Genomic DNA, 27,642 nt, shown 5'->3' with positions numbered 1-27,642 from the left:
CTACAAATCTAGTTAGGTCCAGCAGGCAGCTTAGTAAAGGCACCTCCCTTATAGCATCTTCCAGGATGCCTCTACAGCATTATAAAGTTCATCATTTTATTAATACAATGACAGTAACAAACAGACAGGCCTAGCTCCATGAATATTTTTTTTGGACCTCCAGGACCTATTTAAAGTTCATCATTTTATAAGTACAATGAGGGTTTAACAAACAGCCAATTATTCCATGAATATTTTTCTTGGAGACATATAAAGTTCATCATTCTAAAAGTACAATATGACAGTAACAAACAGACATTAGTCTTCCATGAATATCTTTCTTGGAGACCTCCAGGACCCATATAAAGTTCATCATTCTAAAAGTACAATATGACAGTAACAAACAGACATTAGTCTTCCATGAATATCTTTCTTGGAGACCTCCAGGACCCATATAAAGTTCATCATTCTAAAAGTACAATATGACAGTAACAAACAGACATTAGTCTTCCATGAATATCTTTCTTGGAGACCTCCAGGACCCATATAAAGTTCATCATTCTAAAAGTACAATATGACAGTAACAAACAGACATTAGTCTTCCATGAATATCTTTCTTGGAGACCTCCAGGACTCATATTAAGTATATCATTTTATAAGTACAATGAGGCTAACAAACAGACAAGTCTTTCGTGAATAACTTTCTTGGACGCTTCCAGGAAACAAATAAGGTTCATCATTTACAATGAGGCTAATTCTTCCATGAATATCTCTCTTCAACAGGAGACCTCCAGGACCCATATAAAGTTTATCATTTTTATAAGTACAATGACAGTAACAAAAAGACAACTCTTCCATGAATATCTTACTTGGACGCCTAGCTCCAGGACGCATATAAAGGTCATAATTCTATAAGTACAATGAGGGTTTAACAAACAGACAAGTCTTCCATGAATATCTTACTCGGACGCCTAGCTCCAGGACGCATATAAAGGTCATAATTCTATAAGTACAATGAGGGTTTAACAAACGAGTCTTCCATGAATATCTTTCTTAAATTCTGCCATTGACAGATGTAAAGTTCATAATTTTAAAAGTACAATGAGGGTTGAACAAACAGACAAGCCATTCATGAATATCTATAAGCCGAGAAAGAAAACAATAAGCCCACTTCAAAGACATGGAGGGAAATTAGTCCTGTGGTGAATTTCAGATACAATTTAAAGGTCTTAAATATAAGAGAAGTCTTGAAGAAACAACAAAATAAATCTTGTTCTTTTTATGGAACCAATCCATTATCAATTTAATGTCTGACATCAGTTTTAATATCCAGAATGTATTATTATTCTGAAAACATAGACGATGAAGATGAATGTAAATTCCTATTCCAGCAGTAATGAACAGTTATGAAATAAATCAAAGAGAGGTTTCTAAACACAAATTGCATTAATTTTGTACTTTTTACAGTTCAGCTTTTAAAAGTTTTTGCTTAATCTGTCTGTACTATAATTGCTAAATATTCTATCAATGCACATAGGATCACTTCAGAATTTCTGAGTAGTTACAAATGTATGTAACTTAACTACTTCGAAACTGAAGAATTTTTTTGGTCATTTTTTTTCCATATTTATTTGATTTTTGGATCAAAAATTATATAGATAACCAACACAAATGCTATTTATCTAAAAATCTTGATCATATGTTATTTTGTCATATGGGCTTAGATAAGATGGCCACAAAGGGAACATCTTATGAATGAGAGCCGAGTACAACAAAATGTCGCTACTTAAAATTAAGATCACAATTTTAAATTCACTGAATACTAAGCGATCAAGTGTCAGATATAACATTAAAGATTTTATTTGTTAATCTAAATAAGCATAGCCAAACATTCTGTTTCAAAATACATCTTGTTACAACCAATAATAGCTAGATTAGAAAGTTTGATTTGATCATTGATAATTCATTGCCCATTTGCAACATACTCATACCTGGAACAGTGTGAAACTGTAAGTATGAACATGTTTGAAATTGAGCTATATAATTGTTAACATTTATTGATAAACATGTCAGAAAATGTTCTAGTTCACTAAATAGCATCTGAGTTACACGTTCTTGAAAATTGAATCATTTTAAGCTTAAATTTACTAAATTCTGTTTAATTGAGTTCATCCAGTTGCTGTTTTGTGTTTATTCATAAAAGTGATTAAAGTAGCCCCATTCAAAAAAGCTAAAAAAAGGATTAATACGTAAAATATGTGTTATTGTCCCTTTAAGCCTACTGCACTTTCTGGCATTAGATGTATAAGGAGCTATTTACAGCATACTTAAGTGACTGAAGAAGGTGATACACTGTTCTCAGAAATATAAAAATTGGCCCAGATAAAGGATTCTTATGATATTTATAGTCCTAATTAGGAGATACAAAGTAATGATTATAAGATCCCAGGTGCCCCGATAAAGGATTCTTATGATACTTATAGTCCTAATTAGGAGATATAAAGTAATGATTATAAGATCCCAGGTGCCACGATAAAGGATTCTTATGATACTTAGTCCTAATTAGGAGATACAAAGTAATGATTATAAGATCCCAGGTGCCACGATAAAGGATTCTTATGATACTTATAGTCCTAATTAGGAGATACAAAGTAATGATTATAAGATCCCAGGTGCCACGATAAAGGATTCTTATGATACTTAGTCCTAATTAGGAGATACAAAGTAATGATTATAAGATCCCAGGTGCCCCGATAAAGGATTCTTATGATACATATAGTCCTAATTAGGAGATACAAAGTAATGGTTATAAGATCCCAGGTGCCCCGATAAAGGATTCTTATGATACTTAGTCCTAATTAGGAGATACAAAGTAATGATTATAAGATCCCAGGTGCCCCGATAAAGGATTCTTATGATACTTATAGTCCTAATTAGGAGATACAAAGTAATGATTATAAGATCCCAGGTGCCCCGATAAAGGATTTTTATGATACTTATAGTCCTAATTAGGAGATACAAAGTAATGATTATAAGATACTACTATCTCATAACTAGGACTTGATAATAATTATCTCCTAATAATAACTAATTATTATCTCCTTATTACGAGATGGACTAATTAGTATCTCCTAATGAGGTCTTTAGTATCTCCTAATTAGGACTCAATTTGTCCTCAGTAGGACTAAGTATGTCCTAATTAGGACTCAGTTTGTTATAATTGAAGGAGAAAGTCATTCAAAAAATTATGCACTGTGGCCCATGGACGCTTCCATATTTATTTGCTACGTAGGATTCTAGAAGAAAATTGAAGAGTTTTACATAAGCAAGGGAAGAGGTGGAGTAACATTTACATACACATTAGGGGGAGGGCGTTTACCTATTACAATAACTATTTTCTGCTTTAACTATTTTGGACTTCATGATCTGCCTTGGCTATGTCATTGACAATATTTTGTTTTATTAATTGCATTTTTATCTCCCTTTATGCATACTAATGAAGACAAACTAAGTTGTTCAGCAGTCATTAAGAAGCCTCAAAGGTATTCGCCAAGCAGCCATAACATGCTTTGCACTGATGCAAACTCATTAGAATCAGAATGACTTGCATACTGGCTGGCATCAGAATGTTGTATAACTAAAACTTTCCTTACAAAAATGCACAAAGCTAATTCATTTATTCAGTCTGTAAGGTTGCATTTCATGAGAGTTTGACAGTATTCTCTTTAAATTAGCCGTTGACATGCAAACTTTCCATATGTCCATATTATCAAGGATATTTTTTCTTGAAGCATCATTTCCCCTGCGATCTATAATGAGAAATGCAAATATAATAATAGGACCTTACATAAGATGCAGTGGAAGAAAAAAAACATATGGACCAATAAACAAACTAGAATTACACCACAATGCGATGAAACCAGGTTTTTAATATGGGCTTTCAGAAATTTCCTATTTTTAGTAACAGTGACTTTGACCTTGATTTGGCCCCCACAAAAGCAATCCCAAGCTAGCTTTTCACAAAAGCTACCTACACAACAACTTGCATTACTATCCATCAATTCTAACCTAAGTTTTTGAATGAAAACAATTTTTCTATTTATAGTAACAGTGACCTTGACCTTGATTTGGCCCCACTCAAAAGCAATCCCAAGCTACCTCTATATATCAAAGCTGCCTAAACACCATTTTTCATTACTATCCATCAATTCTTACTTAAGTTTTTGGGCAGAACTTTTTTATTTTAGTAACAGTGACCTTGACCCCCTTCAAAAGCAATCCCAAGCTAGCTCCTTACAAAAGCTACCTACACACCAACTTGCATTACTATCCATCAATGCTAGCTTAAGTTATTGATTGGAAAACAATGGCTGACGACCACCTGCCCACCCGTCCGCTGGCCAACCCGCCCAACACCCCCCCCCCCATTCTCATAACCCGATTTCCGTTGATAACCTGATTTATAATGAATTTTATCAATTTTGTTTTAAATGTCAAGGTACCTAAGATTCTTTTTATCACACCACACATTTGTCCCACAAAATGAAGTTTTATTCATTTTTCAATATCATATTTATATGAAAGACTACAGAAACAAGACCAGTAGTCAAAAGTTTAAAAATTAGTCCCGTTCAATGGCACAGGGTCAATGCCAATGACATCGAACAGAAAAGAAAAAAACAACAGTCACAAACCAGAAACATGGAACAACAAAACAAAACTCCATAAACAACACACTACATATATAATAAATGCAACTGTAATGGCAAGCCCAACAAGGCCAACAGATCCATTCAGAGAATAGCATACTCAACCCTGAAGGGATCGACTAGTCTTTATATACAGTAAATACTCAATCCACAGGGAGACTGGGTTATGCTAATTTGCATATTACCAACCAAGTACATCAAGGTACTATGAACTTAATTCTGCCTACAGCGGAACGTTACACAATTAGGGGTGTTTATCAAGGGTTGAAAGGTAAGATTGCCTTGTTACGGTCAGTAAAATGTAAATTTACTGGGGGTTTAAACTAGTGTATGTGTGCACAACCTCACTCTTATCCCAACAACCCTTAATTTTATAAAGAACAACGTAAATTGTAAATCTTATCAAACTATGCATTAACTTGAGGAAACTTAAGTTTGGCACTTAATTAGAAGGGTAAAATGACGTCAGTGTGGAGTTATATTCCACTAGTTTAATTATGGTATAAGAAAATGCATAATAGTTGTAAAAATACCGCAAGCGCTTAAATATGCCAATTAATTGTGATAAATAGGTATTACAAAATTTTACGAAAAGTATTATCAACAGACTAAATTGTTTACTTTTAAATAGAATCCATACAATTGAATCTTAATTAACCAATTTTAATTTTAAGTAAAAAACAACAAACCAGTTTTGTTCACAATCCATTCTGTTAATCCAACTTTTTAAAAACTTTTTTAAAGATAGTTTATAATCCATTCAATTAATTTTTTGTATTATAATATTATTTTTCAATAGTTAGATTAGGACCTTGAGATCTTTCATTCTATTACCACTTTTATATTCCAAATAAATTATGTTTATCCAAATAAACAGTCAGAAAATGGTCAATTTCCACCCAAGAGAAGCAAATATTTTGTATTCAATTTCAGTCTAAATTAAAATGTCATTATATTTCCAATAATGTATATACATAAGAAGAAACGACTATTCAAATAGTTTTTGTAAGTCATCTCTGCTTGTTAAAACACTGCTTTGAAAACGTCTGACCGGGTCATTGGATTAAAATGTATTAAAACACATTGAGAAATACATTTGTTTAAACGTTCGAATGAGACGATGTTTGAAGAAACTTTTTAGACTCGAAGACTCTGCAAGAAAACGCTGGTGACTTAAGCCGCTCATCAATAATCAATAAAAATTACAAATATTGTTATTTTAGCTACTAAAAGGCTTATCATATTACGAAATATTTTGATTGATTTGCACTCTGAAATTTAACCATTATATATAAGTAGTAAGAAACTTTTCAATAATATTCAGAAGCTGTCAATAAATATTTGTGCTCTCTCATTTTGTAACTATATTGATCACGCAAGTCATCAATATTGTCAACTCACATTAAAGCTGCCCTCTCAGAGAGATTGACAGTTTTGACATTTTGTTAGTTTTTGTCTCAGAATCAGCTGACTTTGGTATCAATGCCTTCAAATTTCATTCATATAAGATAGCTCATAATAGAACTGATCTCAATTGTTTGGGAAACAGTTGAAAATTCCGTTTTTTCTTAAAGCGTTATTAACGCTTTTAGCCATACAACATGAATTATCGAACGTAAATATGAAAAACTGCGATCTGATCTTTTGTCCGCAATCTTGTATCATTTGTTTCCAGACATTTACGCAAAAATTGGCTCAATCCAAGACAACAACAAAAAGAAGTTGTCAATTAATGGTCAATCTGTGAGAGTGCAGCCTTTAAAGATATTTTCAATATCCTATACTGACAATATTATTGTCAATTTATTAATCATGGATGAGCTGCTTAATGATTCAATAAATATCAATCTATTTGTTGCCACAAAAAAGTTAAAAAAAAATTGATACTATATATTTTGATTCTATTGTACTCGACATTCTATAGTAGTACTTTACTGAATACTAATAATATGACAAGTTGTCAATAAATAATATTATTCTATACCTAATTCATACGTTCAATCGTAGATGCTCTTTAGAACCATGTTACCGTACAATATATATTCGTATTAGGACGCACGCGTGTACAAAAATACATATTTTTTCCGTATTGTATGAATCACAGGTCCCATGTTAATTAAACCTATGATAAAGACCGAAACCTGTAAAAAGGTTCCGAATGACAGTCAGAATCAACAGGCGCTCTAGATAAAGTGTTAATTACAATAAAGCTTCTGTTGTCATTTGTAAACACAGAAATTATTATTATGTTTATCATTATTATTATTATTATTATTATTATTATCAAGATTATTATTATTATTTAACATTTTCTGTACAATACAGAATATATTTCGGATTTTATTTATAGGTATAGAATAAAAAGGTCATTTAACATTCAGTACAATACGAAATATAGTTTGACTCGAACACAGCTTGGAAATCCATATTTGACGAGCTGCTAGGCTTTCCAAGCTGACTGTAACCGTCCAAATATATATCCGTATTGTACAGAACATTTATGTTAAATAACCTATAAACAATAATAATAATAATATATTCACTCTTGATTTCATGAATATGTTCAACAAGTATTCAATTTTGCCTGCTCTCATTCAATGTTATTTTCAATATCCTATATTGAATATATATTATGTCAATTTTATTTTCAATATCCTATATTGAATATAATTATGTCAATTTTATTGATCACAACTAAGGCTGCTAATTGACTCAATAAAATTGACCATTTTTTTGTTGCCTCCAAATGGTCAATCATTTTACAAAATATTTTGATTTTGTTCACTCCGAGAACTGATAGTACTTTAACGGCGCACAATAAAGGTTCATGCAAAAAAAAAAATTCAAATTTTAATGCATTATCATGATAAACTCATATGATTTTATTTATAAAAAACAAAAAAGCATAGATAAAGAGTGTAACTTGTTTATTTCTATGCAGTTTCTGGCAAAATAGTAGATGCTGACTCCTGTCTTTAATGAATTATTAACTTGTTACTTACCAAGAAAAGTTGAAAAGGAATTGTAAAATGAACAACAGATGTTTGTCAAGTTGACCCCTAAAATCTAAGTCAAGTTCGAGGGCATGATGAGTGCAGGCATTGTAAAGTTATCACTTGAACAACATTTTTGCATTCAAAGTCACTGTGACCTTTGACCTGATGACCCCTAAAATCAATACTACTGTTCAGGCCGAGCCTCTATGTCAAGTTTGATGACCATAGGTTTAGGCATTGTTGAGATATCACTCAGAAAAGCTTTAAAATCCTTTTACCATTAAAGGTCACTGTGACCTTGACCTGTGACCCAATGACCCTTAAAATAAATAGGGGTCATCTACTGGTCAAGCCCAACCTCCAAGTCAAGTTTGAGGGCCATGAGTGCAGGCATTGTTGAGTTATCACTCGGACAACCTTTTATCATACAAGTTCACTCTGACCTTGACCTTTGGCACGATGACCCCTAATATCAATAGGGGTCATCTACTGGTCAGGCCCAACCTTCATGTAAAGTTTGATGACCATACGTCCATGAATTGTTGAGTTATCACTCAGACAAACTTTGGTCTACCGACGGACGGACAGACCTAATTTATCTTGACTGCAATAGGGACTTTTGACAACTGAAGCTGAGAACCACCTTTGGGCCAAAAATTACATTATATGACGCATAAATGGTTACACTTGAAAAAATGTATAAGATTGATAATAAAAGGTTGGTATTATCAAAAGTCTAAGTGTTAAAGGCTTATTTCTCCAAGAATGGGATCGAGGGACACATTCACATTTCATTTAGAAATGCTCGTCTCACAACAAAAAATCCATTCACCAGATAATTCAACCACCGAATTTCCATTTAGTTACTAAAGCAACTGCCAAATACCCATTTAGTCATTTGATGGTTTTATTAAGTGAGCTATTAAGAGCTCCCACATGCACAGTGGTTTGTTTAGAGGTATTTCTTGCTGAGCACTCAGAAAGTTGGCATTTATTTTTGGTCTTGTTAATGATGAGTCAGCACTGGGCTGTCATGCCCCCTCTGTCAATTTAATAATTTAGAAACCCAAAAATATTCACTTTTAAACTATATTACTTAAGGAAATGTTGTAAAGATTGAAAAAAAAAATGAACACCCGATATAAAGTAAACTCATATATACCTGGTCAGGGGTGTATCTAGCCCTCTTTTCGTGTGGATTCATAAGTGTCTTAGTGGTGTCGGAGGCATGCCCCCTCGAAAATTTATGAAAACAATGGTGCAATCTGGTGCATTCTGAGGTGCTTTATTTAGTATGTACCAGAAAATGGACAGTTTTAGGATCATGCAGTCAGCTACGCATACTTCAACTTTGGCTGTTTTTTATTTTTAAATTGTCAGAATCATGTGCATTTAGCCGTGTACTCTTGTATAGGCTGCTACGTGCCTGCCGGTAATTAATGTCTGCAGCTGCTGCTTTATCAAAATTGGAATCATTGGGCCTGATAAATTATTGTTGTGTGAAAATAAATGAATGCCTCATTTCCATATTCAAACACATATTGTGTTATATACACTACATTTGATCATTAAAGCAAACAAAAGTTAAGGCACATTCATTTCCTAATACCCAGCACAAACATCTACTGGAATACATTAACACTCAAGCCTTGACAAATAAAAACATTGAAATCTATATCCACCAACAAGCCATTTCAAAGGTGAGCTTTCACAGCTTGCATTGTCAAAGAAGGAGAATATTTTTTCTCCCAAATTTTCTGTATGCACATTTTTATGCTTATAAGTCGAATAAAATTTCTGTTCTTTTTAAGAAGATCAATTTTAATTAGCTCTCAGAAAGCAATTAATAACACTTTTCATAGAAAAAACATCATCACCAACTAAAAAAGAATTGTTACCATTGTTTTGAATTATTTTTTCATGTATTAGTTATTTATTTGAAAAAGAAAAAAAAAAGATTCCAAGTTAAGTTAAATACAAATAGTTTTACACAAACAAATATTAAAGTAGATAGAAACAAATAAAAATAATACCTTTATGAATGATAATAATTTTTGAATTTCACACTGCCAAACCAGATAATAATCCTCGAAAAATGTCCCGCAGAAGAAATTAACTTCCTTATCAATCCCAAGAAAACGTTATGTTTGTCATTCACAATTATGCAAAGTTCTGAATATTTGTATGCTGATTCTATTCATCCCACTTATTATCACAGTTGTTGTTAACAAATAAATGACAAGTTTTTCTTCTCATGCCATTCTTTATTACCGTCCTCGACCATTGTATATTGTTGGTTGCTCAAGATTACCTAAAAAAATTCAATGCCATTAAAACTGACTTAGCTAACAATGTCATGTAACAGTCTAGCAGTTTTCTCCAATAACTTGTATAGTCCACTTGTCCTGTACTAAGCTTCAAGGAACAAGAAATATCAGTCTTGATTCTTCCGTGCCTTTGTAAAACTTTCCTCTCTCAATTGTCAGGATATTGCGCTTCACAACAACCTTCTACTGATTTGCGTTTTTTGCAATCTTGTTATGATACAAGAAGCACATGTAAAGGACAAAGCTGCCAACCATCAACTATTTATATGATTAATTGTTTTCCATCACATTTTCAACATTATTATCAGTACAACAATGCCCATGATTTAAGCTAATTATGATTGCAATATTTTGGCATTTTATTTTTATTTTGATCATGGATGGGTCGCTTAAAGCTGCACTCTCACAGATTTACCATTTTTACAACTTTTTTTTATTTTTTGTCGTAGAAAGAGCAAATTTTTGCGTAAATATCTGCAAACCAATGATTTAAGATTGCTGACAAAAGATCAGATCGCAGATTTTCATATTTCCATTCGAAAATTATTGTTATAATTTTATATTCAGCTAACCATAAAAAAACAAACAAGGAGACTTAATTAGGCCATGCAACACTTTTTTTTTAAAGAAATAATTCATACATCAAGATTTAATTGTGTTCAAAACAAATTTATTTAAATATTAATTAAATATTTATTTAATTATTAATTTAATGCAGCATTTTTTTTTATGAAATTCAAAAATCCTACCTTCATATGTCAATATTAAGTTCAATTCAATCAAACTTGTACCAGCGCACATTTATATAAGTTCAGACACCCTTATGTTACAATGTTAAACGCTAAATGGATATATTTATGATATTTGATTCAAATGTTAGTCAATTACATCGTGACCAAGTCTAATTATTCCATTTTAAAGCATCGTATTTTGCTAAATAGTTTAAGAACATCAATATTTTTGTGTATATTTAATGAAGTGCAAATTGACTGTACCATTCTTTGACCCGGCTAATGACAAAGAAAGATGAAACCTAAAAAGGCTTAAACATTTAAATGCAATGAGATACAGTACAAAATATTGAACTATGGAATCATATATGGAAACAATTAATACTCCCCCCCCCCCCCCCCCCCCCCCCTCCTACCCATCTCCCATACAATTCACAGTTTGTTCATTCCAGCCGTGACTGGTATTCATGAAAGAAAATATGAAATAAGAAATATTGTGGCAGATCCATGGGGTGGCTAGGGGTGTGAAAGGTGCATACACCCATCTTATCCAATTACTATACCCCCTTAATTTTTCAAGTGAACTTTAAGAATCTGTATTAAGGATTTCTTTCAGCAATTTGACACTCAGAAAAGTGTGAATCAGATGAATGTTTTGAGCAAATATGATGCGAACATTTAAAATACCCAATATATCCTTCTATTAGAAAGATATTGTCTTCTGGTTCATAAAATATTAATATATCGTATTCTTATAGTATTATAAACAGAAAAAGTAAAAGGACACAGGTGATTGACACTTTCTAAAACTTTGCAATATATCTTTTTGTGTCAATATTGATGAATATAAAAAAAAATACACCAATATTTAATACCAATACAGAATAATATGGCTATACAATTCATGGGGAGGGCCCAAAACCCCTTACTGACACTTCAACCATACAGGTATATATTTTGGTTCTGAGTGGGTGGAACATGTCACAATAATGGAATGAAATAATACAGGGACAAGCCAAGTAGTCGAAAATTCAAAAATAAACCCTGTTTAGGGTCACAAGGCATTAGGGCCTAAACGACAAGGAACTAGAGACAAAAACATATAAACATCTGACAAACACTAATACAAACACCAAAAACAAACGTACACAACAAACACCACAAACAAACCATACCCTCATCAAAATATTTTACAAAATGCACCTCTCAGTTACCCCCCCCCCCCCCACCTCTAATGCCAAATCTTTGATATGGTTCAGGTGGGTGTTCATTTATCTTACTCTGTTTCTGCTGCACAACTGTCTCTTCAGAAACAAACTAAACATGTTTCATGGAAAATTGATATGATGCATCATTATCTAATAAATATTTTAAATGTACTGTAGTGTGCAATAGTGCAGGCAAATCAGTCTATATTCAGCTTATAGTCTGCAACATATAACTCCACATTATCTAATTATTTTAAATGTACTGAAGTGTGCAATAATACCGACAAATAACCATATTCATGTTGTAGTCTGCAACATAACTTCCATGTTAATTCAACTGTTCCATTGAAAAACTATGATACCTCATTACCTAATTATTTTAAACATACTGCAGATTATCCTCGATCACAAGATTTGAATGATATTGTAACGCACATATATGATTTGCATATATGTTCTAACACGCCATCATCAACAATTACAACAAAATGGCTATAACTATGATGATAAAAATACAATTTCAACACAAGCCATATTTCATAACAAGAAATCCATGATCCATCTTGAAAACAGTGGCACACAGAATTCCTCATGCAGTTCCCATGGAAATATTAATGAAATGCAGACTCTAAGAATAAATAATGCAGTTGGTATGCTTCTTATATAATGTTGCATCTTAGACGTTTTGCTGACTTTTTCTTGAGAGTGGAATATATACATACATTGTTACCTTCTGTAATAGCATGGATTGCAAGGTAAATATCACTCTGTACCACACAGTAGTTGAGGTAGCAAAATATATATCAAGTCATAATACATAGGAGATAGAGTTAGCTCATAATAAAATTATTTCATCGAGTGAGCCCCAAAAGTTATATTTCACAATTGGCATTAGCGTTATATTTTTGGTATATGCCTAAAAAGGATTTGACAGTTTATTGTATTTTATTTGTGTTTAAAACAGTGGGATATCATTTTTATTTCATAGATAGATCTTTATAAACCACAAGAAAGGATATAATGAAATGTCATATTCATAAATATATATACAATAAAATAAAATATATTGTTATACATATAAAAGATAAAATAAAATACCGGTATATTGTATCTAAAATATTTTGATTCTCATGCAGGCATGCCTGCCCTTAACTATGCCCCCTCCCCTACAAAAATGGTGCCAAATTAAAATCTTAATGTCACCTATATACTTTTTGTTCCAACCGATTTATACTTATTTAGCTTTTCTGTTTTTGGGGTCAAGGTTACATAAATGTCATAGTCATTAAGGAGTCGTTGTCATGGACGCGCAAAATATATTGGCCATAAACTCTAAAACAGTTCAAGATATTGCAATGAAACTTGGTACATATATGTTACCAGTGAAAATATGCATTTGCACACAAAGCTCATAGCTTTTGCTTTAGTAATTGTTGAGTAACATCCCTTTTTTACTAAAATTCAACAGAAAAGCTGTTGACATTCAATCACAACATCAGAAAAAAATAATAATCTCATGCAAGGTGTAACTTTCCCGTTTGAAAAATGATTAATTCAGAAAATATATTTTTTACTTACTTTCAGTAATTTATCAAAATGTCCGTCTGAAGAATTATTTTATAAATCAACAGATGTTATGTCCATAAATGCCAATTCAAATTCTTCTTCAACATAAGTTTTCATGGTTCAGGGTCTGAATATCTTCTATCTATTGTTTACATTTTCGGCAATTAGAATATAATAAATGGAGTTTTTTTCCACTTGGGTAAATAAATACTAAGAAACCGGATATCATGATTAATAATTCATGAACGCTTGTATTCACCCATCAAAGATAATTATGAATATCATTTTGAGTCTCTGAAGCGTACAAATTCACATCATAATTTTTGTTACATTTATAGAAAAACTGACAAATGTCTTCCCCAGTTTTAGGATACAAAAGTCATTTTGACATGACTTGCAATTCTTAAAGCTGCACTTTCACAGACTGACTGTTTTGGCAACTTTTTTTCATTTTTTGTTTTTAAATGAGACATTTTTTTGCATACATGTTGATGAACCAGTGATATAAGACTACTGACAAGGATCAGTTTGCAGTTATTCATATCGAAAATTGATATGTTTTGCCGAAAAAATATTTTTTCGTAATGAGGAACACCTTTCACCACAACACTTCAATTTTTGAACGTAAATATTAAAAACTGGCATCTGACATTTTTGTCAGCGGTCATGCCGGATCTTAGGTCACCCATTTAAGCCAATCGAATAAAGTAGGAAAAGCTCAAATGAAAGCATTATCTGCAATTATTATTATTATGCATTTATTTTACTGGTTGAAAATCTTATTTTACTGCAGAACTTTGAAACATCTACAGTTGAAACCCATTGGATCGATATCCAAGGGTCCGGCAAAAATACTTCCAGCCTCGCAAACATCAAGGCAGTTGGGAATGCTTATAATGAGTAAAACAAAATGGGTCCTTGACATCCAATTTGAGCCAACAAGGAAATCGAGCCAAGAGATATCAAGCCAAGAGGTTTCAACTGTATATTGCGTTAATGCGCTAATGTCCCTGAGTGCATGTTATGGTGAAAGTATTAGTATAAGTTAACCGGTTATATTTCGGTATAGGAATTAACTTCGCGCAAGTGTGGCAGCGAGCGGGGCTAACCCTGGACCCGACAAGACGTGATTGATAGATTCATCCTAATATACAGCCATGCTGTCCAACCACCAGTAACGGTGAGTTGAGTAAATACAATAATGTCATTTTTCTAGCGTTTAATATTTGTCCAAATTCATCAGTAAAAATTGGTTCATTACCAACCACGCATATTTTGCAAACAGTGTTATAGCCAACACAGTGATACACTATTACAGAGTTCATCTGCTGCTACAGCATATGACTTATACGTACCACTGTGTATTGGTAAAATGACAATATCCCATGTATAAGGACAAACAATGCGGTGAGAATGTAAACAATAAATCAAGTAGATCCAGCATTTTCAGCCTGTTTTTTTTAAATCACAAACCATTCACTTCAAAACCTAGAAATATGGAAGGTAGCCAATGTTGCGAGATGGTATAACCATGCTTTGTTTCACAGTCATGTGTTTATTAAAAGAAATAAAGGCATGAGTAAGCACTTCTGAATTGGTGTAATTTGCCCTAGATATACTTACAGCCAAACAAGAACAATTTTTTAAGCTTCGAGTCTCAGACAGGTTAAGCATTATTAAGAGTCTAGAATCTGTAAAAATAACCAGGAAAATGATCCCCTTGTGTAGAGCATGCATGTCTATTAAAGAACAATATGCAATATTATATGGTATAAACTAATGATGTTTCAATGATCGATCATAATCGAAAATTGATTGGTTGGGCCTGAAATCGGCAACAATCAGTATTTGGTCATAATTGATCATCGATTCAACAAGCATGTTGTTAATCTGTTTTCCTCTCATCATTGTGTTCCGTTAATTTCCGCCAACTTTCTTTTCTTTTATTCATTCAGTTTTCGGTTGTTTTTAACAATTTGGCCGAAATGAACAACAAAAATAAATAAATCCAAACATAACATTACACTTAACATTACACATATCATTACACTTAACATTACACATAACATATATTAGCATAGTCAAGGATAGTGAGTTATCTTACAAAAATTAAACTACAATTAAGGTAATGACAAAAACCGATTGTACAACCCATAATCGGTCTACTTGAGTGGAACCGATTATCAATTGTCAAACTGGAGCCAATTCCCGACACTTAAGTATCAGCAGTTATACTTCAATAGAAAATAACATTATTGTTAACATAATATGCAAAACAGGTTGATGTCTTTTTATTCAATTGCTTCTCACATTTGATCAAAGAGGAAATCTTATGAAACGTTTTATCCAGACACATTAAAATAATAAATATAGTTGTTACTAATGAATTGTTATGCAATAACTCATTTTATATCATTATTTTATGCATTTTTCCTAGCTCATGCCAAAATTAAAGTTGATGCATTATAAAGAACAGATGCAAATAGTCAAACATCGCCAAAAAAACCCAAGGCTATAAATTACTCTCTTCAGTTCTTAATATGGAAAGGCTTATAATTAATAACTTGTTTATTTCTGATATTTTTCGGCCATTATTTCATATCTATCAACAATAACTTGTTTGCCAACTGGCAAAATTCTGATTATGTAGAGCCCCAAAGGAACATGAAATGGAAATGAGGCAGTTACTGTTATTCATAACAGATCTGACATGCAAACCTCACATTCAGGTGTAACTTTTAAATAGGAATCTTGCCACAGAAATGGGGTTCTTTTTAAAGCTGCACTCTCACAGATTGAACGTTTTTACAACTTTTTTATTTTTTGTCTTGGTCAACGAGCCTATTTTTGCGACAGTGGTGGTGGTGTTAGAAGTTTATACTCCAGGTCCCGGCGTAAGCACATTGAAGGGTCCCAGAGTGACAGTTCAACCACCGCACACCTATCCTGGGCAGACTATCAGGCGGTTAACCAGTACTAGGTGCCTTCATCGCTGCAAGGAACTGACAACTTCTGTACATGCCAGGGGCAGTGATACAGTGCGAATAGTTCTAGAAAGGATTTCATAACCAATCACAGCAGAAGTAACCTGGTCCGCCCGGGAATCGAACCAGGGTTGTCCGATTCACAGTCCAACGCTCAACCGATTGAGCTAACCGGGCGGACCATTTTTGCGACAATCCATGGAAACCATTTATATAAGACTGCTGACAAAAATTTAGATCACAGATTTTTATATTTAAATTCAAAAATTGATGTTTTATGCATTTTTCTTAAACAGTTAGTAATGGTTCAAGCCATAAAATATTAATTTTCGAACTGAAATTTGAAAATCTATGATCTGAATTTTTGTCAGCAAACTTATATTATTGGGTTGCAGATATTTACGTAAAAATTTGCTCTTTCCAAAACAAAAAATAAAAAAGTTGTAAAAATGGTAAATCTGTGAGAGTGCAGCTTTAAAGCAACTCGCACATAATTAAGCGCTAAAAATAATATTCCCAGTAATAATCTGAAAACATTCACATTATAATCATTTAACTCTTTGATACCGAAATGGCAGAAAACAATAACAATTAAAGAAAAAAGCAAAAAAAAAACATCATTATATAAAAAATTCAAAATAGTCTCAGCACAGCTTGCATGAGTCTGAGACTAATAGACTGAGTATGATTTTGAGTCGGTAAAAGAAGTAGGTGAATACGGCCTCTGGTTGTAGTGGGGAGCCAACCAACGCAGGTCATGAAATTTTTTTGTAAACCTACACTTTATCCACTTGCCCACTAGGAGTTCTAAGCTTATAGATATATATGATATATAAACCTTTATTTAAAACATTGGTAGCATCACATGATATTATCAATCAACCAATCATGCTGTAGCCTTTTGTTGCATTGCGTTTAGAAGTAATGCATTTTAAAATTGTGGACCTCAAAGACAATATTTGAGCATATAAAAACTAATTTTGCTTTTCAAACATTTAACATAGATTAATTAATTGAAGCATACACCAACAAAAACCCAATAAGATCTATAATTTGTTAATTTTGCTAAAATTCTGCTGCCCAGATACCCCACTCTATTTTCTGTAGATTGCCAAAACTGAACACATAAAGCAACTGTGCACCAGATGATCAATTTGCAAGAAAAAAAGAAAAATGTCGAAAATTGTCATAAACTTGGGATTAATGTGTACAATGCCTTGAAACTTTCTAACTGAAGTACCACATAGTTTACAATTTATTTAAGTTTAGCAGTTATTTCATATTTTTCCATTAAAAAAGATTACTGGGTATGCCTACCAAGTAGAATTCATTCCTTATGCGTGATTGGCTAGTCGGAGTTATTCGTTACAGAAAAAAACTTTTTTTGGTGCCAATCTTGTGTACAGTCCCTTTAATGTACCTGTATACATAGACTGTTACAATAAGACATAAGCATTTAATGTAAAGTCTTATATATGTACTGTTTAGTTTAAACTCTTTTATTTTACAACGATTGTGAAACATGTAATTTACTTCATATAATTTACATTATATAAAGTGGGTTGGTCTTGTGTTGTTGAGGAAACCAGAGTTCCCGGAAGTAACCCACTTGTCTGTCTTGGTGACTACAAACCAAACTCACCAAGCCGGACCAATTCCTCCGGGTACTCTGGTTTCCCCCACATATTTACTGCAAGCAGATGTCAATATTTCTCCATTTTCTAAGCACATAAAGGAGCATAACTCAACTATTACTATTAACCAGAGTTATGGACCCTGATACACATCTTCATAAGGTCAAAGTGCAAGGTCAAAGTGCACTTTGTGTACCAAGTTTCATACTAACACTTTAAAGTGTAAGAACATTTGTTAGTGCTTCATTTAATTTTTTAAGAATACCTAAAGCCCCTTTTTATTCTAAGACCTCCAAAACACACCAAGTGTAAAATTTGATGATTTATTTACAGCCGCTTACTTTATCATATGAATTATGGGCAATATATACTATTATTAGACTCTAACCCTAGCACAGTTTTTGAGGTGCTGTTCTTATGCTCTATGTTACAACCCTGTGTCCCTTTTCCATAACAGACACATCACAAATACATATATGCCATATTTTTGAGAGGCTTAGCATGGGATTTTGGTCTGAATTCCAGCGGATTTTGATATAACACCAGGGGATTTTTATGCAGCAAAATTTAAGCAATATCTACATATATCAAGCCTCCAACATAAAGTGATGCAATGCCATTGGTCGCGGATATTTTTCCATATTGGGTCACTAAATTTATATCGTATCAAAATGACGTCTGTTTACCGATTCCGATGAATATTCCGATGAATAAATGAAATATTTAAACACATTAACAGGTTGTCAACTTGATATATATGTTTTGGGTTAAGGGTGACCATATTTGGGTTCGGGCTTCGCTCTCAACTGATGGTTTCCTATGCTCCCTATATCCCATATCGGGGCACCTGCTTACCCCGTAACTTATATTACGATATTAGAATAAATACAGAAACACACTCTTATTACAATAACATCGTTCATGGAATTTTACATTCATAATATTATAGATGCTTTCCACCGTCAACCTTGAGCTAGTTTATTTCTTTAAATCCAGGGGATGGGTCGCAATACCAGGGGATTCCCCCCCCCTCCCCCCCCACACACTCGCCAGGGAATATGGCATGTATGCAAATATAGTCTATGGTCATCGCAAGTTGCTGAATTTGTATCAGACTTGTCTTATTGTGTGCAATGCACAGCACATTATTTGCTACTTGCAAGCTTGATGTATCAGGTCCCAGGTGTGAAGAAATGTGTAAATTTGAGATGCTGTTTCCACGCTCTAAATTACAACCAGGTGCAATTTTAATGGTCATAAAATGGCTAAAATTTTAGAATTATGTTTTATGTATAATTTTCATGGCCATGTGCATATAATAATAAAAACATTGGTGTTAGAAAACATCTTGTGCTGCAGTTTTCATGTAATATTCGCATACAATAACACCAATCTGATGTTTAAATTGTTCTACGGATTTTGGCCGAGAAAAATTGGAGTGAGCCAGCAAGTTAAAACTCAGTATTGCCATTTTATAAGAGACAAGAGCCCACTTTCCGAAGATTGATTATCCAGAACAATATAAATTTTACGCATTTCATTGTAAGTTAAAAGATATACCCCATGAAATATTCATTTTATCTTCTTAAAGTTGTCACAAACATAATATGAATTTGATTGCTTAACGCAACGTGACTTCACAAGAAAGCATTGTTTTCATTTTTTTGGTATGCATTTTTCTATATAAAAGTTTGTTAAATCTGTGGAACAAAAGATTGATTTTGTGCGGCCTGAACTTAATTATCTGTAAGAAAAGCATTTTCTTGTTACAGACAGAAGTGGGAAGTGAAAGTACAAAACACGCAAGGAGTGGAACATAATATTTGTTTAAAGCAATTTTCAGCACTTAAGAGACAGATGCTGTTTTGGAAGCAGATTCGTCCCAGAGGAAAGAAACAATTAACTGAAGATGCAGGCTAATATTGCTTTTCATTGTACTTTATTGCTTCTTTGTCAGAACATTATTCCAAGCAATACGACGTCAGACACATTTCTTGATGTCTGAAAAAAGAACATTGTGCATGTGCGACACGAGAAAATGATAGAAAAAAAAGACTCTGTACTTTGGATAACAAAGGTGTGATCAAAAAGAAATATCATTTTGTTATGGAGTATTTTGAGTGTGTGGTCTGTTTGATGTGTTAGTATTTGTGAATGTGGTGTTTATACAATGGTGTCTCTAGTTCATTGATGTTTTGGCCCCTGCCTTTATTACTGGGCTTGTCCCTGAAGTTTCCAGTGTTTATTGTACAACATCCTGCCAATGACATAGGTTAACACCAACTAAGCCCTACCTGTAACAGCAAGACCATCTGATCGTTCACACCAGACGTGTCGGGTCTGCTGGGCGTTCCATTCGGATGTTTGCCAATCAAACGTGAAGCAGTGAGAGGCTTCACAGGGGCGACTCTCCCACAGTTGGTCTGGACAGGGGGGATTATTCTCCTGAGCATAAGCTAGCACCGCCTGGGAACGGCTCTGGACACCTCTAGTGTATCCTGGAATGTACATAATCACTTAAACCTAAGTGACTTTTCTGACACTGCTTTAGACTCATAGTGGTAATCTTATCCCAAGCACACAACAAATTGTCATCAAATCAAGAAATGAAATTAAATATATTTTGAGTTTTACAAATCAAATTAAAAAAACTATTTGCAAAATCCAATAAAGATTGCCTTTACTCACCAATTAAGATCTTAGTCTCAAATAAATATTATATCTCCTTGGAAATGTTTATTCAAAAATGTGATCGCAGCGGCATCACTTAGGGGCGTAACGTTTTGACTTGCGCCCCTCTCTCAAAACCAAAGTTTACTCATTTTAAAATTTTGGCAGTGGGGTTTATAATAAAATTTCTAGTCGAAAATGAAACATTTTGGGCTTATTTTATTACTTTATTTCTCCTTTATTGAAATAAATAGTACACTTAGACAAAAAAAAATGGGGGGGGGGGGGGCAACTCATGGCATGAGAATACAATACATCCCTATGGTACAATTTAAAGGCTGACAGTTGCTCGCTAAGTCATGAACAAACTGTTTGTTTTATATCTGTATTGCATGAAGGGAATGCACTGCAATCAGGTAAGGCATGAGAGCCCTAGATGTTTTTATTGCCTAGAAAAATATTTTTTTTCATTTGTTTGATTTTAATCCACTAAAAGTTTAAAAAGAAGTGTTTTTGACTTTTAACAATACCAATGATGCTTTATCAATGTTTTAAAGCATTAAATCGTTTTTGGTAACAGAAAAATAATCCCAAAAAATCTAATAAAAAATATTCCTAAAAATACATATTTTCAGACCTACCTACCCTATAAATATATTGACTGCATAAAACATTACTATTTTTTTATGCCAAAACAAATCTCAAGGCCTTCAATGCTAAACAACCATAGCCTTAACTGATCTCTGAGCAGATATAATGAGAAACAGGCACTGTATCTAATCTCCATATTGCTGATATTGTTAGTTTACTAAATATGGTCCAAGCAGCAGGGCATTGCTCTGCTGGGTATGTAAATATATTGAATATCATGAATGGTTAATATTGGTTAATGGTTAATATTCAGAAAGCTCCTAAAAAACAACAACAGAGATATTAACATTCACATTTGTGATTATGCGTATCAATAGGAAGCAGTTTTTGCGATAGACCATTTACCAGAACAACCATATGGTGACTCCAATAACCCACCTCCAAACTCTGTTTGCAAGTTTTATTGACAATATTATAAGTATCTATCATATGTTTCCGGTGAGGATAGAAAAATCTGACCCGAGGGCACGCGCGCAAGCCGGTAATGAGACTTGCCGAGTTACCGGCCACGCAGCGTGCCCAAGGGTCGGATTTTCTATCCGTACCGGAAACACATGATTGATATTTTTTCTTGCATATCTTAATTTATCAATTTGTGGAAAAAATGACGCAGAAAACGAACTTTTGTACAATTACACCAAAAAGCGCGTGCGGCGTTGTTTACTGACGTCAAATAGCGCAGTTATTTTAAATAACTAAAACTAGCATTTTTTACGATTAATTATTTACAATTTTTAATTAAAAGTCTTGCAAACATATATATTTGATTGCGCTTTATTGAAATGGCATAATATATTTTTCATAAACCATACAATTAATGAAATAAGAAGTGGCGCGTTGTTGCGCGTGACTCATCTTACATGGGGTATGTAAGATGGGTTTTTCCAGCACTGGTCACATGACTGGAAACACACGTCCGGTATGCAAGAAATAGCTGCTTTTGTATGGTTTCTACCTATCACAATCAATTGACTGAACTAATCCTTGATCTGACCATTTTGTCATGCTCTCCAATATTTGATCCTAGGCATTATTAGCGTTGTTTCTATCTGGTAAATGAGCTCATAATGGATTTGTATCCCTTAATAGACTAAAAGATGTCTTTAACGAGGAATTGTGGAATGCCTACAGTGGAGATCACCTGTATGCTCGAAATGGCACATTTATCTCTCTTATTTTGTTAATCATAACAAGGGTACCTTTGGAGCAACCATCATTGCCTTTACTCCATATATCTGACCTGAGTTCAGTTAAGGCTTAGAGTGTTTTAGGCAAACCTTTATGATTCAGTTACCTGCATGCAGTGTATTTACTGCGATACGATACTGATATAAAACATAATAGTTTGTTCACGTGAGCGACTGTTAGCCTTAACTGCAGGGCTGTACTCCGATAGTTTATATTGAATTAACAGAGCTTGTCAAAAGCTGTCTGAGCTAATAACGAGCAAGGAACAAATTCAATGGGTATTCTTTAGTTAAAACCCCTAAATTTAAGCTTAATTGTGAAGACAGCTGTAATCAATTTGGACCTGTTTCCAGAGCTAATACGCAATTCCTGTCTGTGATTTTTCAGTTGAAAAAGGGGCATAACCCAAAAAGATTATCAAAGCAAGAGTTATGAGCTTTATGAATTATTGCCTCTGCTTACGTGTGTACCAAGTTTAATTCAAATATCTTGAATGTTATCAGTTATATGGCCTAGATTTAAGTTCTTGCATGCTGGCAAACAACTAAGCCGAGGCCATGACAAAACCTCAACATCTTTTGTAAGACAAGTTAAAATGTAAGAGGTATGGATAAAAAAATATTAGCAATATTTTTGTGCCTTTTGAACATCGGAGTTTGTGGCCATGTAGCTATTAATTAATAAAAAACATTGATAAAGAATGTGTGACAAATGGCCAAAATTATAGATGCATAACATCACAACTAGCACTGTTATAAACTAAAATATGCCTAGTTATTTTTTCCTGTGGGCTCTGCTCAGAAAAAGTCAAGACCACAGCTTACCTGCTAAGAATAAAGATACATGCAGTGACAAACACTCATTTTGGCGAAAAAGATGTGCCCTAAGTCTCTCGCCAGGCACAGACACTGAAGATACTTGGGCAATGCAATACAGCAACTGTGTTCTTCTAAAATTTTAGACAAGCTGAAATTGACTTACTTGGTCTCTCAAAATCCTTGCAGTGTATGAAGCAGGCATTCCACTCCGTCCAGTCTGACATTACACACTCCCCTGGGCAAGGGATACGACATCTGCGCTCATTCTGCAGACAAACATTTAAAACTGAAGTGACAGCAAAAGGTTGCTATAAACACCCATCAGAAGTGGATACATAAAGGAACATAAGCTCTTAAGGTTTCTGAAATCACAGAAAATCAAAGCCTTGTTATATCATTTAAAGTTGCCAATCATATGTGTCATCCTTAAGCAAAAGAAACATAACTAGTGCAAATAAAGTAAGATTTTAACCTCATGGAGCAAGTGTTCATTGAGTTGAATAATAACTTTGGCATTGTTTAACCCATAAGGGACAAAACAACAGATGGTCCAAAAATCGGCAAATATAGTATTTCCTCAAAACAAGCCTAGAATGGACAATGCAAGCCAGTAGGAGGCTGATAATATATCATTTTACATGATTAAAAGAATAGACGCAATGATTAAGTTGCCGTCTCAAGTGTTTTCCCAATTTAAAATAGAGCCTTATGGTTTCCCAGTTTAAATCATATCTGTTTCTGAGTGCAGACAAACATACTGACACTATTATTTAATTTACTGAGATTTATGTGGTTATGAGACAACCCCAGTATATTTCGAATTGGAAAATGCGCAAAACTGCGAAAGATGCTTGTGTCGTAAGCAATATGATACATCAAATTCAATGCGTTGTACACAAGGATGCCAATTTTATGTAAGTTTTGACAATTTTCTTTTATTTTTGCAATTGTATCATATTTAAAACCAACTTTTATGGTTAATCAACACATGATCTTTTTATTTTTTATTTTTGAAAGAATAAATTAAGACAATAATCAAGTAAACCACTTACTGACAGGATGATGACATCAAGGTCAGGGTCACAGTTAGAGTCATTCACTTGAAGTCCACTGCTTGACATGCAAGTAATATTCCGGGTCTGAACCCCGTAACCGCATACTCCTTTGTGATTGGTGCATTCCGACCAATCAGAGACAAACCACTGGTAACACCCCCGCAGAAAGCAGGGCTTATGCTGTTCCAACTCTGGGGGACATTTTCTGCCATTGCCTCGAGGTTTTTCAACAATGTCACGAGTTCTTACCTGTTCCCCTGAAAATAGGTTTAAAAGGGTTTGATATCAATTCTGTGCATTTAGAAAACATGTTTTGACAGTTTTTTAACCCATAACTAAAGCTTGTGTTGTGCAGACTGTTGCTTGGCACAAAATTAATTACTTGACAATCCTCATGCATTGGCATAGCTCCACAAAGACACTTCAGGCCTGCTCATAAAAAGTAACCTGTATTTAATACCATCGTCTCCATGGCCTAGTGGTTAAGGTATCCGTCTATGGAGCGGGAGGTCATGGGTTCGATCCCTGGCTGCGTCTTACAGAAAGATGTTAAAAGTTGGTACAAGTAGTTCCCTTGCCTGGCGCTTGGCATTTAAAAGGTAGTACTTGGAAAAGTGGTGTACTCAGTACTGGTTTAACCCAGAAAAGTTGTATTCCCAATATAAGTGCTTTATACCAAGCCTATAAAAGAACCAATGGGTCTCTTCAAAAAAGAGCTAGGGTATTGCACCTGGACTTCCTTTTATCCCACCACTGTCTATTCAACGCGCTGTCCCTTCAGCAAAAACAAAGGACCCCTTGGATATAAGTGCTTGCACTTTTAAAGGTTATCCTTGAAATACATACATACAAAAAATCATGAAGGAGCATGCTCTCGCAAACCTGGCCTGTGCAAGAATTCTGGTCTAGCTATATATGTAACGTTCCTGTCATGGTCTATTTCTATATGTTAATCCCTTGACACCATATCTATAATTGTCAAAGAGTCTAGCCAGCATTTATTTTGAAAATAACAGCTTTTTTTGACAGTTATTTATCAATTCTTGTATTTATTACAAATCACTTAAACATGACAGCAATCTTTTGCTAGCATAACATAAAACATTTTCATAAATTCTCAGGGGCGGGAGGGGGGAGGGGATGGGGTGAATGTAAGTTTATATTGAGATGCCACTGGGCTATCCGTGGGTGTCAGACCTTAGGTCAGTAAGTCAGCTTATCAGTCTTGTAAGGATGTTGGGCATAGTTTATAGACAGAATGTATCCTTGGTTACAGCTACCCATGTTTTCTAAGATGTGTCAGTGTATAGCACTGCCACATGGGACCGAGTTTAACATCCCTCCCGCAGGAAAGGTAGTATCTTTAGTGGCGAGGAAGGGATTGAACCTGCAACCACTGGGTTAATAACAGTCGAGTATCTTACCATGAGACAACTGATTTGCCACAATTTGTTTTAAATAAAAAAAATGAAAACATTATTATATCCAATCAAAGTCAAATGAGGCATTAAAGAGAAGTCATTCCACCATACCCTGTAGAAGTCAGATAACAAGTCAAGGTTACTTTGAGAATGGGCAGCGACTCAGATTGCATGCTTAATATCAATTATTTTAAATAAGCATAAAATGTGAAAAAAATCTACACAACCGTGTTGTTTTTTATTTATCAAATATGTGTATTTCTCACCAAGGTCACATGTGGCACTGCAGTCATTCCATGGCGACCAGGAGGTCAACAGACAGTCAAGGTCACAGGCAATCTCACATGTCATCACAGTTTGCTCCTCCCACTGGCCCAGGGCCTAGAAATAAAATAGAGGATGGAGTCAATGTCCTTCCTCCATCTTTCTGATATTCAATATGATGTGAACAAAACCTTAGTTAATTTAACAAATATAAAATTCCGAACGAGTCACAGATTTGCAAAAATTTGAAAATGACTCAAATAAAAGCTGATGGCAATGCTCAATCTATTCCTTGAAATTGTCAAAGCATATCAAGTGTTATAGATCATGCTACATATAAATTATGTTAATCATAATTTACAATATTTGTACCTAGTTTCAGGTGAATATCATGTACAAGTTTTAGTAATAGCCAAAGGTTTAAGTTTCTGCAGAACAAAGAGGAAAACGATACCAGTGCTATGAAAATACCTCAACTTCTTGTCTTTGAAAAGCTTAAAAGGATAGAGCATAATCACAAAGCTATTTACACTGTAGTTTTACCTTGAAGCACACACTGTTCTGCACCACTCTGCCATTGTGGTCTTCACAGATGGGGTACCTTTCCCTGTGCCCCACCCCACAAGTATCAGAGCCATTGTTTATAAGACAAGTGGTCCATTCTGTCATCACCCAGCTGTATTCAAGGCAGTTTTCTCCTGAAAAAGAAATGTACACCAATTCAAGACACCCCCTAGATCTATATTTGGATCCCAACACCATAGATATCGTAGCCATTGTTCACTAGTCTGTCATCACCTGGCAATGTTCCCCTTCAACAGACATGAATGTTAATAAAATACATGAACTTGGGCCATATTGCCACATCCCCTATGTATCTGAGCAGTTGTTCACAAGACAAGATGTCACCACCAAGCTGTATTCCTGTAACTGGCATGTACACCAATAAAATATATGCCAAATTCCATTTTCTCCTGACCTGCACGTATCTGCCAGAGCCACTGTTCACAAAAAAAATGGGTCAGTCTGTCATCACCTGGCTGTATTCAAGGCAGTTTTGCCCTAAAATGGACATGTTCATTAATAAACTACATGCCTTAGGGCCATATTTCCACATCCCCCAGTTATCTGAGCCATTGTTCATGAGACAAGTGGTCCAGTATGTCACCGCCCATCTATATTCCTGTAACAGACATGTACACCTATAAACTATGTACCCTACTCCATATTTTCTCATGCCACACATATAGGCCATTGCCATTGTTCACAAAACAAGTGAGCCAGTCTATTATCACCTAGCTGTATTTTATATTTGTGTAATGTGACGATAAGCTATTAATGCTTAAAGCTGCACTCTTAGAGATTAAACGTTTTGACAAAAATGTTTTTATCTTTGTCTTGGAATGAGCCAATTTTGCAAAAATGCATGGAAACCAGTGAT

General features: G+C 34.1%; 1 protein-coding gene across 1 annotated transcript in view; it reads right to left on the bottom strand.

Annotated features, from left to right (window-relative positions):
* Positions 1 to 27,642, bottom strand: part of LOC128234439 (thrombospondin type-1 domain-containing protein 7A-like) — a 117,187-nt gene that overhangs the window by 7,223 nt on the left and 82,322 nt on the right. Inside the window, exons 22-26 of the mRNA XM_052948686.1 lie at positions 26,745 to 26,899; positions 26,204 to 26,318; positions 24,514 to 24,773; positions 23,625 to 23,727; positions 20,429 to 20,632 (exon numbers count right to left, since the gene is read on the bottom strand). Of these exons, the coding sequence (XP_052804646.1) occupies positions 20,429 to 20,632; positions 23,625 to 23,727; positions 24,514 to 24,773; positions 26,204 to 26,318; positions 26,745 to 26,899 (837 nt within the window). The remainder of the gene's footprint in view (positions 1 to 20,428; positions 20,633 to 23,624; positions 23,728 to 24,513; positions 24,774 to 26,203; positions 26,319 to 26,744; positions 26,900 to 27,642) is intronic.

Source organism: Mya arenaria, chromosome 5 (genome assembly GCF_026914265.1).
Source record: "Mya arenaria isolate MELC-2E11 chromosome 5, ASM2691426v1".
Classification (NCBI taxonomy): domain Eukaryota; kingdom Metazoa; phylum Mollusca; class Bivalvia; order Myida; family Myidae; genus Mya; species Mya arenaria.
The sequence above is the reverse complement of the archived record's forward strand: the minus strand, read 5'-3'. Positions and strand labels throughout refer to the sequence as shown.